The sequence below is a fragment of the Ochotona princeps genome, chromosome 29 (genome assembly GCF_030435755.1).
Source record: "Ochotona princeps isolate mOchPri1 chromosome 29, mOchPri1.hap1, whole genome shotgun sequence".
Lineage (NCBI taxonomy): Eukaryota > Metazoa > Chordata > Mammalia > Lagomorpha > Ochotonidae > Ochotona > Ochotona princeps.
Window position 1 is genome coordinate 3,770,774 of NC_080860.1, and position 12,306 is coordinate 3,783,079.

A 12,306-nucleotide genomic window follows, 5' to 3' on the forward strand; every position below is an offset into this window, starting at 1 on the left:
TGCACCAAAACCCTGATCTTTCTCATGGTCAGTCCTGCGGAATGGTAGCAGCAGCGCCCAGGCGTCAGGGCGGTGGAGGAGCCGGGTCTCCTCCCGGAAGCCTCGGTGCTCCCCGTCCCTGTACACCACATCAGAGTGCTCACAGCTGCGGGCAATGAATGTCTGAATGTGGCAGAACCAACTTATCCTTGTTGGTGTCTTGAACCTGCTCTCTGCGTGTGGTTATATAAGTCAAGACAAGTTAAAGCCAAATCTGAAATTCAGTTCCTTCGTCACACAGCCAAGATTGCTTGTTAGTGAGGGAGAGAGGTCGATCTTCTCACTCAGCAGGTCACTCCTCAGGTGGCCAGGATGACTGAACTGGGCCAGACCAAAGCCGCGAGCCTCCTCCAGGTCTGCCACATGGGCCATCCCTCACTGCTTTCTCCAGACATTAGCAGGGAGCTGGATTGGAAGTGGAGCAGCCAAGACTCGAACCAGTGTGCATACGGGATGCTGGCATTGCAAGTGGCAGCCCAACCCACTATTCCACCATGTTGGCCCCTGGAGATACATTTTTTAAATACTCAGTCGACACGTGTACGTGGAGAACACCTCTGTCAGTGTAGACATTCTCTTGAATACTCAGTGGACGTGTGTGCTAGGAACACTTCTGTCAGTATAGACACTCCTGCTGCGTTTTGTGGTTTAGTTTCCTGTATGAAGTTGCTTTTCAGTTCATGTCATCTCTCACGTACACGGAGGGAGGGAGAGGAAGGACGGTGCCTCGAGGAGTAAGCAGAGCCCCAGGGTGCCACCATGAGAGGATGGGATCTAGGCCCGTGCGAGCCCGTGTGAGCCCACGTGAGCTGCCGACTCGCAGGTCTGCTGATCACCTTCGTTCAGAGTGTCCTCTCCCAAGAAGGCCAGGCTAAAGGAAGAGCAATCCTCTGCACATCCTGAATTGAATGCAGAGCTGACCACGCCAAGAGGGTTCTTAATGAGTGTTCCTAGGTGCTGCTCTTGTATGTTAGTACAGTGGGTTAAGCTGCAGATGCGTATGCACACGCGCGTACACACACACACACACACACACACACACACACACGGCTTCCCTGGCATGCACTGCACATATCTAAGAGTTGCTGCCTGCACCACTAGCATTCCATATGGGTTGCTGGTTCACGTCCCGGCGGCCCCACTTCCCATCCAGCTCCCTGCCTGTGGCCTGGGAAAGCAGCAGAAGCTGGTCCAAAACCCTGGGACCCTGCACCCGTGTGGGAGACCCAGAAAAAGCTCCTGGCTTCAAATTAGCTCAGCTCCAGCCATTGTGTCTATTTGGGGAGTGAGTCAATGAATCTCTCTCTGTCTTTCCTCTCACTTTGAACTCTACCTTTCAAATAAAAATAAAATGAATCATTATCCCTCCTCCCACCCCCCAAAAAAAGAAGAAAAAGAATTATTGCCTTCAGGTTTGTGTTATTTTAATGAAGTGAAATTAATAGCACAAGTAAATGGGATTGTAGTTGTGCCTGATAGAAGCTTTCATTACTGGAAGTCTTTCTATTCTGATGGACCAATCTTTTTTCTTTAGAAAGAGAAGTTTGCTGATGCTTCCGAGGAGGCGGTCTCTGTTCAGAGAAGAATGCAAGGTGCGTCTTCCTCGAGGGTAGATGTGTCACTCGGGGCACATCCAGCTCTCGCTGCGGTTGGCCTGCAATGCACAGAGTAGGCGCTGCCGGTGGTCTTATTCCAAAGCCCTGCAAGTGCCTCCTGGGCACAGGCATTGCCATCCTGAAGCCTCAAGCCCAGTTTGTCCCTTCCTTCTATATTAAAACATAAGCGTTCTGGGCTCAGTACGGTAGCCTAGTGGTTAAAGCCCTTGCCTTCTACTCCCAGGATCTTATATGGGTACCAGTTCATGTCCTGGTTGTTCCACTTCTCATCCAGATCCCTGCTTGTGGCCTGGGAATGTAATAGAGGGTGGCCAAAAGCCTTGGGACCCTGCACCCACGTGGGAGACCCACAAGAAGCTCCTGGCTCCTGGCTCCTGGCTTTGGATCAGCTCAGCTCTGGCAGTTGCTGCCACTTGGGGAGTGGTGAACCAGCAGATGGAAGATCTTTCTCTTCTCTCTGTATAATCTGATTTTCCAATAAAAAGTAGTCTTTTAAAAAAAATGTAAGTGTCCTTAGGGAAATTATTATTTTGTTTATAATTTCTTATTTTTCTGGAAGAGAGTCAGCAAGTAAGCTTCCTTCTGCTGGTTCATTTCCCAAATAACCACAGGCGCCAGGGCCCCAGCACACGGGCTGTCATCTGTCCCCACCGCCGTGTCGGCGCCAGGGCCCCGCGCACGGGCTGTCATCTGCTGCCTCCTGAGGTGCATTTGCAGGGAGCTGGACTTGAAGCAGAAGGGCTCACACATCCCTCCTATATAGGATGCCAGTGTGATAAGCAGTAGCTTAATTCTCTGTGTCCCAGTGCTGGTTGTTTAAACATCCATCATTGAGACCCTCACTGGACTTGCTTCAGTGAGGAGAACTGAATACGAAGGGGTGCCCAGAAGCCCCGATGTCCAGCTGCGCGGTGACAGGACAGGACTGTGTGCTGGGTCCTAGGGTCGTGGGTAGTGGGACTTTGTATTTCTGTGTTCTTAGCCCTTATATGATTTAGTTGGAACAAATGAAATATATTAAAATTCTCTAACTTTATCCTAAATAGAAACTATCAATAAGTTACACCAAAAGGAAGAAGAGTTTAACCTGCTGTCTTCGGAAGTGGAGAAGCTGAGAGTAAACTTAGCAGGTAAGGTGTTGTCTCTGGTTGCTAAGCACTGGCTCTGTGGTAGATTTCTCGGGCGCTGAAATCCTCGCAGCTCATCACGCTGACACCAGTGTCCTCCTCTCTGGGTGGCCACGTGTTGTACAACACCTGTCTGAGACCTGTAAGCTTCGTTCTGTGGTCAAGAGCATTCATCCCGCTTCGCCATTCCTACTGCTGTCCTTGGTCCCAGCCCAACCCTTGGTTCCTGCTTCTGCTCTTGCCCTGCCCCTCTCTGTCCGTGTCCCTCTAGCAGCCCCACTCCTCCTGCCAGTTGAGCTGCTGTGGTCAGGCCCCATTAGCTCCGGGGTCTCGTCTCGGTGTTCCTTCCCTGCACTTGTTGCTCTCGAGCTGTGCGGGCCTCCTTGCTGATGGGCGTGCGTTCCCCGTGTCTTCCTGTCCCAGAGCCTTGGCGCTCTTGCTGCACGTCCTTCAGGTCTGTTCTGAACTGTCAGCATCTCCATGTGGAGCCTCCCACCTCCTTTCCCTCACCTCTCTCCCTTTTGCGGTCTGTCTTAACCATCCGTTGTCTTTGTTAGAAGGCGATGTTTTTGCACATGTTCCTCAAGCAAGGATGTTGTGCTCAGTTTATTCTTGTTCTGTTTCCATTTCCATTCAGATATGGAGGCCAAGTTCAGAGAGAGAGATGAAAGAGAAGAACAGTTGGTCAAGGCGAAAGAAAAACTGGAAAATGACATTGCCGAGATAATGAAGATGTCAGGAGACAACTCCTCCCAGCTGAGCAGGATGAATGACGAGCTGCGGCTGAAGGAAAGGTGCGTGTGGCTCTGTCAGGGCGTCTGATGCGGCCTGCCTTGTGGTACAGCGAGTTCAGCAGCTGCTGGCATCCCGTGGGCAAGTGCTGGTTCGAGTCTTGGCTTCCAATCCAGCAGCCTGTGAATGGCACTGGGGCAGGCAGAGAAAGATGGCCCAGCCGTTTGGCTCACTGCCAGCCATGTGGAGTTCCTGGCACCTGGCCGAGGTTGGGCTGGGCCACGGGCTGGACGTGGGAACTCCATCCAGGTCTCCCACGGGAGTGACAGCAGCCATCCCTGCTGCCACCTCGCCTCAGCCCCAGCTCAGCCGTCTGCGTGAAGCCAGAGCCGGTCCTGAGCCCTGTGAACGCCTGTGCGGGTGGCAGGCAGTGTAACAGTGTCTGAAGTACATGGCTAAATGCTCACCTCCGGTGTTTAGTTAGCCTGTTTTGGGTAGTGTTAAGTATTTGTGAATTTTTGTCATCATTAATGTAATTGTTATTAATAATATGTTTTCAGTAGAATTCTAAATTTTTTCTGAGAAGTCACAGTTTGTATTAAAACTTATTGTAGATGTGTAGAAGAATTACAGCTGAAACTGACAAAAGCCAATGAAAATGCGAGTTTTCTGCAGAAAAGCATTGGAGAAGCAGCTCTCAAGGCCGAGCAGAGCCAGCGAGAAGCAGCCGGAAAGCATGAAGAAGAGAAAAGAGAAATGCAGCAGAAAGTGCTGGACCTGGTAAGGGGAGAAGAGGGACTTCCTGCTGGCGTGGAAGGCGGGGGTGGTCTGAACTGTGCTGGGTGACTCACCTCTTGCCTTGTGGTTCCTGCAGGAAAAGCAGGTGGAAACAAGCCACAGCCAGTGTCAGGACCTGAAGGCCAGGTACGAGAAAGCCAGCTCGGAGATGAAAGCCCAGCATGAGGAAGCCCTGCAGAACCTGCAGAAGATGCTGCTGGACGCTGAGGAGGAGCTCAAGGCCGCCCAGCAGGAGAAGAGAGACTTGCAGCAGGAGATGGAGGCGCTGAGGACACAAGCTGACAAGGCCAAAGTGCGTCCCGGGAGGGAGCGCGCTTGCTGTTCGGTAGCTCGCCACGCCCTGTGCTGGGGCCATAGGGGCTCCAGGGGCCCAGACCTCTGGCCTCGCTGACTCGCCACGGTTCCTGCCACGGTGGCGACCACATTTCCTGTGACTTCCACATCCTCTACCCTTTGCTACTCCTTTTCAGGAATGGTGACAGCTACAGGTGTTTTCCCGAAGGGGGTCCCATGTAGCCATCACCACTTGCCCCCATGCCGTTGGCTACACAGCTGTCACAGCTTGTCAGGTGGCCTGAGCATCCTCTGCCTGCTTGTGGTGAGCTCTGGTGTGGGAAAGCACATGGCTCTGCTCTTGGCTGAGCTTAATGCCACCTGGAACTGGAGTGGGGAGAGGCCTGCAGAGCAGTGGGAGGCAGAGGCCACAGCTGTGGCCAGGGAGCCAGGGCTGGGCAGAGCTTGGCTGCAGGAGCCTCAGGGCAACCAAGACAGAGCTCCATGGGTCAGGCTCTTTTTTCTCTTCTCCCTCTCTCTCTCTTTTTTAATAGAATTTATGTTTATTAGAAAGGCAGATATACAGAGAGAAGGGAAGAGAAAGATCTTCCGTCTGTTGATTTACTCCCCAAGTGGCTACAACAGCCATAGCTGACCGATCTGAAACCAGGAGCTTCTTCTGGGTCTCCCATGTGGGCGCAGGATCCCAAGGCTTTGAACCATCCTTGACTGCTTTTCCAAGCCACTAGCAGGGAGCTAGATGGGCAGTGGAACAGCTGGGACATGAACTGGTGACCATATGGAATCCTGGCGCATGCAAGACAAGGACTTCAGCCACTAGGCTACCAGAGCAGGCTTTTCAGTGTCCCCAAGAGGTGCTGTGAGCTTATGGACAAGGCAGCTGGATGCTGGGCACTGAGGGAGTGTGTCACTCAGTGGAGAAGATGTTCATCTACTTCTGTTGGATCATATCTGTGCCTTAGCATAGTGCTTGTTGGGTGGGTGGTTTGTTCATTTTTAATGATAAGTGAGGTAGCAAAGTTTAATGAAGAAAAATACACAGGATAGTCGAGGTGGGTGCCTCAGGAAGGAGCCTGGCCTGTGATGGATAGTCGAGGCGGGTGCCTCAGGAAGGAGCCTGGCCTGTGATGGACTGGGTTGTATTTCCCAGTGTAGTTTGCGATTCCAGTAACTGAATCATGTTCAGTCTTTCTTCTGTTTCATTCATTTATTTTTCTTTTAAGTGGCTTTTCCTTTATTTCTGAGAGAAGTGCTTCTACATGGGTGTAATTGGAAACAAATGTTACGGAGAACTTTAACCCTGTTAAACACCAAATGGACCTTGGACCATGGACGAGGCCACGTCTCCCATGTGTACTTGCTGGCAGCCTGGGCTCCCTGTCTCTGTGAGGCACTGGGTAGAATTCCCTGATTTTTTCTCCCTGTGTTTCCCCATATCCAGTAAGCACCAGTTCTATAGCATTTCCCTTAAGATGTTGCAGTCTGACCAGATGGTAGCATTGTAGAGTTGGTGGAAGGTCTCCATTCAACCTGTGGTCCTGGGGTCATGTGGCCGGAAGACCAGGCCTGCTGCCAATCCAGATCCGTCTAAGGTGGTGTTGGCTCTTTGAAGAGTCTGACGCAGCCTCGGGCTGCTTTCCCAGCAGGCCTGTCCTGTGTAGCCGTCAGAGCTGATGCCCAGTCTCAGGAGACCCATGGGACCCTCAGAACCCCCAGCTTCTGAGTTCAGGAGGCCACGTTCTAGAGCTGTACTGTCCATTACAATAGCCGCTGGCCACGTGAGGCCATTTCAGACTAAACGTTGAATGAAGTTAAAATTCTGCACTCACCACTTTTCAAATACTCGGGATTCCCTGGGACAGCACAGATAAAAAAATTAACACCATTGTAGAAAGCTCAGCTAGTCCCTATGCAGGCACTGAGGTCTATAAATTCTTACTTAGTTTAAAATAATTATTCACTTGAGTCCACAAAGCCTAGAAATTGGTGTGTATTTTGTATTTTTTTTAAGACCTACTTACTTATTTTGAAAGTTGGAGTTGCAGAGAGGGATCTTCCATCCTTGGGTTACTCCAAATGGCTGCAGTGGCCAGCACTGGGCCAGACTTGAGCCAGGAGCCAGGAGCTCCATCCGGGTCTCCCCTGTGGGTGAGGGTCCAGACACTGGGGTCATCCTGCGCTGCTTTTCCCAGGCTATTTGCAGGGAGCTGGATCACAAGTGGGATAGGAGGGACTCAGACTGGGCTCTCGGGACCACTGACACTGCAGGCGGCAGCATAAGCCACTGCGTCAAAATGCTGGCCCGTATTATTGCTATTATTATTATTATTTTAAGATTTATTTATTTTTATTCGAAAGTCAGATATACAGAGAGAAGGAGCAACAGAGAGAAAGATCTTCTATCTACTGGTTCACTCCCCAGGTGGTTGCGATGGCCAGAGCTAAGCTGATCTGAAGCCAGGAGCCAGGAGCTTCTTCCGGTCTCCAATGTGGGTGCAGGGTCCCAAGGCTTTGGGCCGCCCTCGACTGCCTTCCCAGGTCCCAAGGAGGGAGCTGGATGGGAAGCGGGGCCCCTGGGATTAGAACTGGCGCCCAAATGGGATCCCGGCACATACAAGGCGAGGACCTGAGCTGCTAGGCAACTGCTCTGGGCCCTCTTGCAAATTTTTGAATTGTACTTTTAAAACTTTTTCTGGAAATCTATGAATGAAATGATTGGGTAATTGATGTGGCCAGAGAGTCTTACACCCTAATATCAGAATTATATTTTCAGTAGCTATCAGAGGTAATCTTGGGGCTGGCGCTGGAGCACATTTAGTAAAGCTGCCAACTGCAGTGCTGGCATTTCCCATGGGTGCCAGTTCTGATCCAGATCCCTTGGGCAAACAGCAAGAGATGCCTCACACCCCTGGGCCCTTGCACCCATCTGGGAGATCTGGAAGAGGTTTCTGTTTTCGGGACAGGCCTGCAAACCCTTTGGGGAATGAAGCAGTAATGGAACATGTTTCTCTCTCTCTCTTTGGAGCTCTGGAGCTCTGGAGCTCTGCCTTTAGAATAAGTAATAATTTTTTAGAAAAGGTAGTCTCATAAATTATAGTGCTAAGTTGCTGCTGTGCTGCCTGCCTGGGCTCTGGTGATCTAGTTTCTCAGACAGCTCTTTGATGTTTACTGTAGAAAATGCTAAGTGTTACAATTTAGGCTGGGCTTGCGTTTGCTTGATTTCATTTTTCCGTTTCCATTCTTTCCACCTTTTGTCTCTGTAGTCGCTAACTTATTTGTTAACATCAGCCAAAAAAGAAATTGAACTAATGTCAGAGGAGCTGAGGGGCCTGAAGTCAGAGAAGCAGCTTCTTGCTCAGGAGGGCAATGCTTTAAAGTTAGAAAAAGGCTCGCTTTTATCAAGGCTCGTAGAAATGGAGGCCAAAATAGCTTTGCTACAGGAAGATCAGCAGCAGCTGTGGTCAGCAAACGAAGCTCTCAGCTCCGAGAAGGAAAAGGTCTTGGAAGCAAAGCAAGATGCCGAGAAGTCCTACCAGCAGGAGTGTCTTGACAAAGAGGCTCTGGCTGTGGAACAAGAGAAATTGATCAAAGAAGTCAGTGCCGCCCGGGAAGAAGTGTTGAAGATGAGCGTGGAGAATGACTCTCTGCAGGCCGCCAGGGCGGGCCTGGAGGTGCTCGTGCGAGAGCTCCAGCTCAGCCACGACACTCTGCTGGCTGAGTCCAAGAGGGGTCAGGAAGGGACAGACCGCCTGGAGGGGCAGGTCCGGAAGCTGATGACCGAGAACCTGGCCTTGACGAAAGACAAGGATGACGTGATTCAGAAACTGCAGAGCTCCTACGAGGAGCTGGCCAGGGACCAGAAGGCCTTGGTTCAGGAGATTGAAGACCTCACAAATGAGAAGAGATCAGTCCTGGAGAGGCAGTCAGGCCTCGACAGCATGTGCCTCACCTTGCAGGAGGAGCGGGACAGCCTGCTGCAGAGCAACAGGGACCTGCAGGTGGAGAAGGATGCGCTGCTCCAAGGCCGGGAGAAGCTCAGCGCCAGCCTGGAAGCCGCCGTCCGGGTCAAGGAGCTGCTCAGTGCCGAGGCTGCCGAGCTGCGCGCCCAGCTAGACTGCGCTGGCGAAGCCCTGAGGAAGGCCGAGCTGGAGACCCGGCAGCTGCAGGCCAGCAACACCAGCCTCACCAAGCTCCTGGAGGAGATCAAGACCAGTCGGGCCATCACGGGCTCCGAGTGCACCCAGCCCCTGCAGGAGAAGGAGCCCCTGGCGGCCTCTGAGAGACGGCTGCTGGCCGAGGAGGGGGAGCTCCTGAGCGAGCGGCTCGGCGGACGCTCGGAAGAGGCCGCCCACACCGAGGTGAGCCTGAGCGACAAGATCGCCCGCCTGGCGTCCGAGAAGGAGCTGGCGTGCCAGAAGCTGACCAGGCTGAAGAAGCAGCAGGAAGGCCTCTTGAAGGACAAATCGGCCCTGGAGAAGCAAAATGGCGATCTACTCGCAGAGAGAGAGACTTCCATCAAAGCCATCGGAGACCTGAAGAGGAAATACGAGCAGGAGTCGGCCCACAGAAGGCTCGCGGTGCACGAGAAGATGAAGCTGCTGGCTAGCGTGGACGCGCTGAAGGAGGAGCTTCTCGAGAGGAAGAGGGAGAACCAGGAGCTGGCCTCGAGCAAGCGCGACCTCTCCCTGCTGCTGCAGGAGGCCCAGGAGGCCGCGAGGGGCCTGGAGAAGGAGCGTGGCGACATGCTGCAGGCCAGGGAGCGTCTGGACGCGGAGCTGAAGGCGTGCTGCTGCGAGAAGAGCGTGCTGCTGCGGGACGGCCTGAACCTGCAGGACGAGTGTCAGAAGCTCACCGAGCAGATCCACGCACTGCAACAATCCCTGCTGTTGGAGCAGGAGGCCAGGGCCAAGGAGAGCGAGACGGCTCTGTGCGAAAGCAGCAAGCTGCATGGGCGCCTGGTGCTGCTGGAGCAGGAGTCGGCCGGGCTGAGGGCGTGCACTGAGGAGCTGCAGGCTGAGAAGTTTGTGCTGTTGCAGGACAAGGCCCAGGCCGAGCAGAAGGTGGCTGAGATCATCAAGGAGAAGGAGCTCTTGAGCGCCGAGACCTCTCAGCTCGCCGCAAACATAGAGACGCTGAAAAGCGACTTCACCACTTTGTCCAAGTCCAAGTCAGAGCTCCAGGAACTGCACAGCTGCCTCACCAAGATCCTGGAAGACCTGCGGCTAAACCATGAGGTGACCGTGGCAGAAAGAGCCCAGGTGGCTCGAGACAACCAGAGCCTGCTGGCCGAGCGGAGGGAGCTGATGCTGAGGCAGGCCGAGCTCCTCAAGGAGAAGGAGACGCTAGAGGACAGCTACTTCGTCCTTCAGAAGGAGCTCAGCCAGCTGGCCAAGACCAACAGCCACATCTCAGCCAAGCTCCTCGAGGCGCAGGCAGAGAACCGCACCTTGAGGAAGGACAAGAGCAAGCTGAGCCTTAAACTTAGAGAGCTCGAGACGCTGCAGCCGTTCACGGTAAAGGGAGAGGTTCAGGTCGCGAGCGCCCGCACTCCTTACTAACCCCGGAGCCACTAACTCTGCTGCTTTAGAGCGCTTGTCTTCCCTTCCGCTTGGGAAAGTCCACCCCTTGAAATCAGCAGCTCATGAGCTTCCCGCTGCTCATTGCACTCTGAACAGGCGGTTCTCTACGAAGCATCTAGCTGTTGAAATCTCCTCCCCATTTTGAAAAAAAAATTGCCAATTAGGAATAAATAAGGATTTAGTTTTTAATTTAAGGCGGACCATTGTGGGACAAGTTTGCTGTGACTCTTAAGACTGAGAGCCACAGTGAAGCGGGCATGTAGCTTAGTCACGCAGTGTCTTCTGTTTGGCTTCTTCACTGTTGTACTGTGGCTCCCCTGACACCCCCGTGGCTGGAACTAGGGAAGGTGTGGTTGGGAACTGCTCCCATTAGCGTTAGACCAAATGGAAGTTGACTTTTTAAATTATTTTTTATTTAGCACCTAAAAATTTGTCTCCATACGCATATATCATTTTTACTCACAATTGTGTTTACATTTCATTATCCACAACTTCTCATGAAGCAGTCAAGCCGTATGTTGTAACTCACCAGTTTTTATTCCTTTTTTTTTTAAATCTCAGCCTAAATTCCAAATAATTCCAGAAGTTCCAATTTTGAAGCAGCAGGACTAGTATTTTAAACTCAGAATAAATAGAAGAAAGAGAAAATAAGCAAGTATGGGATTTCTTCCTTAGCCCCTCATGGGGTCTCTTGGCCCTGGAAGCAGGAATGGTCAGTGCGGGGGGACTTTGACTGGAAGACGTAGGTTTAGAAGGGCCTAGAAAATAGGTGCACAGCAGATGTCATGGCTCGTGGAAAGCTGGCATGGCAAGGGCCTGACCCGATGTCCTGCTGGAGAGGAAAGCCCTCTGGTGACGTGCTCAGCCGGTCCCTCAGCGGGTCGGTGAGTGTGTGGTCCTGCCTTGTGCCCCCTCACCCACACAGATTGTGGAGGGTGCCCGGCGGGCATGGGCTGAGCCCCGCCCAGCAGGGTGTGTGGGTGTCAGCCTCTCACGGTGTTCTCTCATGTTTAGGCGACACAGGTAACAGAAGACACCCTGCAGATAATGGAACAGATGACCAAAGAGAAGACGGAAACGCTGGCCTCGCTGGAGGACACCAAGCAGACCAATGCAAAACTGCAGAATGAAGTAATCAGATTTCAGTGGCTTTTTGTACAAAGAACCACTTATCAGCTCCATGGAATGCTTGATCACTAACTCAGGATGGTTTATTATTATTTTTTTTTTTTGAAGCGTGGCCTTCCACAGGTTTGATCTGTGTTTGTAAGAGTTGAATGTACACCAGAGCTGGGATAATATTGAATAAAGCCTGTTACTTCATCAATGATTTGGTAGGAGCAACCTTTGCACTTTGAGGGAGACTCCAGCGTGGCCCTCGGAGGTGGCCTTTCATTGACAGCACTAGTGAGAGGGTGCCCTCCTGGCAGCTGCCAGTTCTGGTAGCCTTCGTGTTGCAGCACACACGTCCCCCCTCAGGTGTCTGCCTGCTTTGATCCAGGGTTCTGTTCCTAGCCCTGTGCCTGTTGCAGGTGTTTTCTTGGCTTAATTCAATGCCAGTTCCCTTCTGTGTTATCTTTTGAAGTGGAGACAGATTTATGGCATCAAGATGTTATGACTCCATCCACAAGTAGGTTTCTCCTGGTTGTTCCCACCTCCCAAGTCATGCCATATTTTTAAACTTTTATTTTAGTTGAGAGGTAGAGAGCTTCCATCTGCCGATTCACTGCCCAGATGCCTGCTGCAGTTGGGGCTGGGCCAGTCTGAAGCCAGGAGCCCACAACTCAATCCAGGTTTCCCAAGTGGGTGACAGCGACCCAAGTCCTTGCTGTCACCTGCTGGCTGCCTCCCAGGGTGCACATCAGCAGGGAGCTAGAAGTGGTAGTGGATATGGGATGTGAGTACCCCAGGCGTTGTCTGCTGCACCCCAGGCTTGCCCCACCAGCGCTCCCTTTCCTTGGAAACCTGTAGCCAAGATGGCTATGCACAGTTCCATGAGACCTGAAAGTGAGAAGCAGAAAAAGTATCAAGGACCTGAAACAAGGGAAGGAGTGGCCAAATTGAATAGTCACTTGAAAAGGAGGCCTCCTTGTTGTGGAAGGCCAGTCAACAAAATGTAGA

At 52.2% G+C, this 12,306-nt stretch overlaps 1 protein-coding gene across 11 annotated transcripts in view; it reads left to right on the forward strand.

The window, feature by feature from the left end:
- Positions 1-12,306, forward strand: part of CLIP1 (CAP-Gly domain containing linker protein 1) — an 81,248-nt gene that overhangs the window by 46,705 nt on the left and 22,237 nt on the right. For 6 of the 11 annotated variants that reach the window (XM_058656951.1, XM_058656948.1, XM_058656950.1 and 3 more), the window contains 7 exons: positions 1,574-1,631; positions 2,702-2,785; positions 3,420-3,576; positions 4,129-4,294; positions 4,389-4,604; positions 7,870-10,119; positions 11,200-11,316. In XM_058656951.1, the coding sequence (XP_058512934.1) occupies positions 1,574-1,631; positions 2,702-2,785; positions 3,420-3,576; positions 4,129-4,294; positions 4,389-4,604; positions 7,870-10,119; positions 11,200-11,316 (3,048 nt within the window). The remainder of the gene's footprint in view (positions 1-1,573; positions 1,632-2,701; positions 2,786-3,419; positions 3,577-4,128; positions 4,295-4,388; positions 4,605-7,869; positions 10,120-11,199; positions 11,317-12,306) is intronic. The other 5 variants (XM_058656957.1, XM_058656954.1, XM_058656958.1 and 2 more) reach the window with 1 other exon arrangement.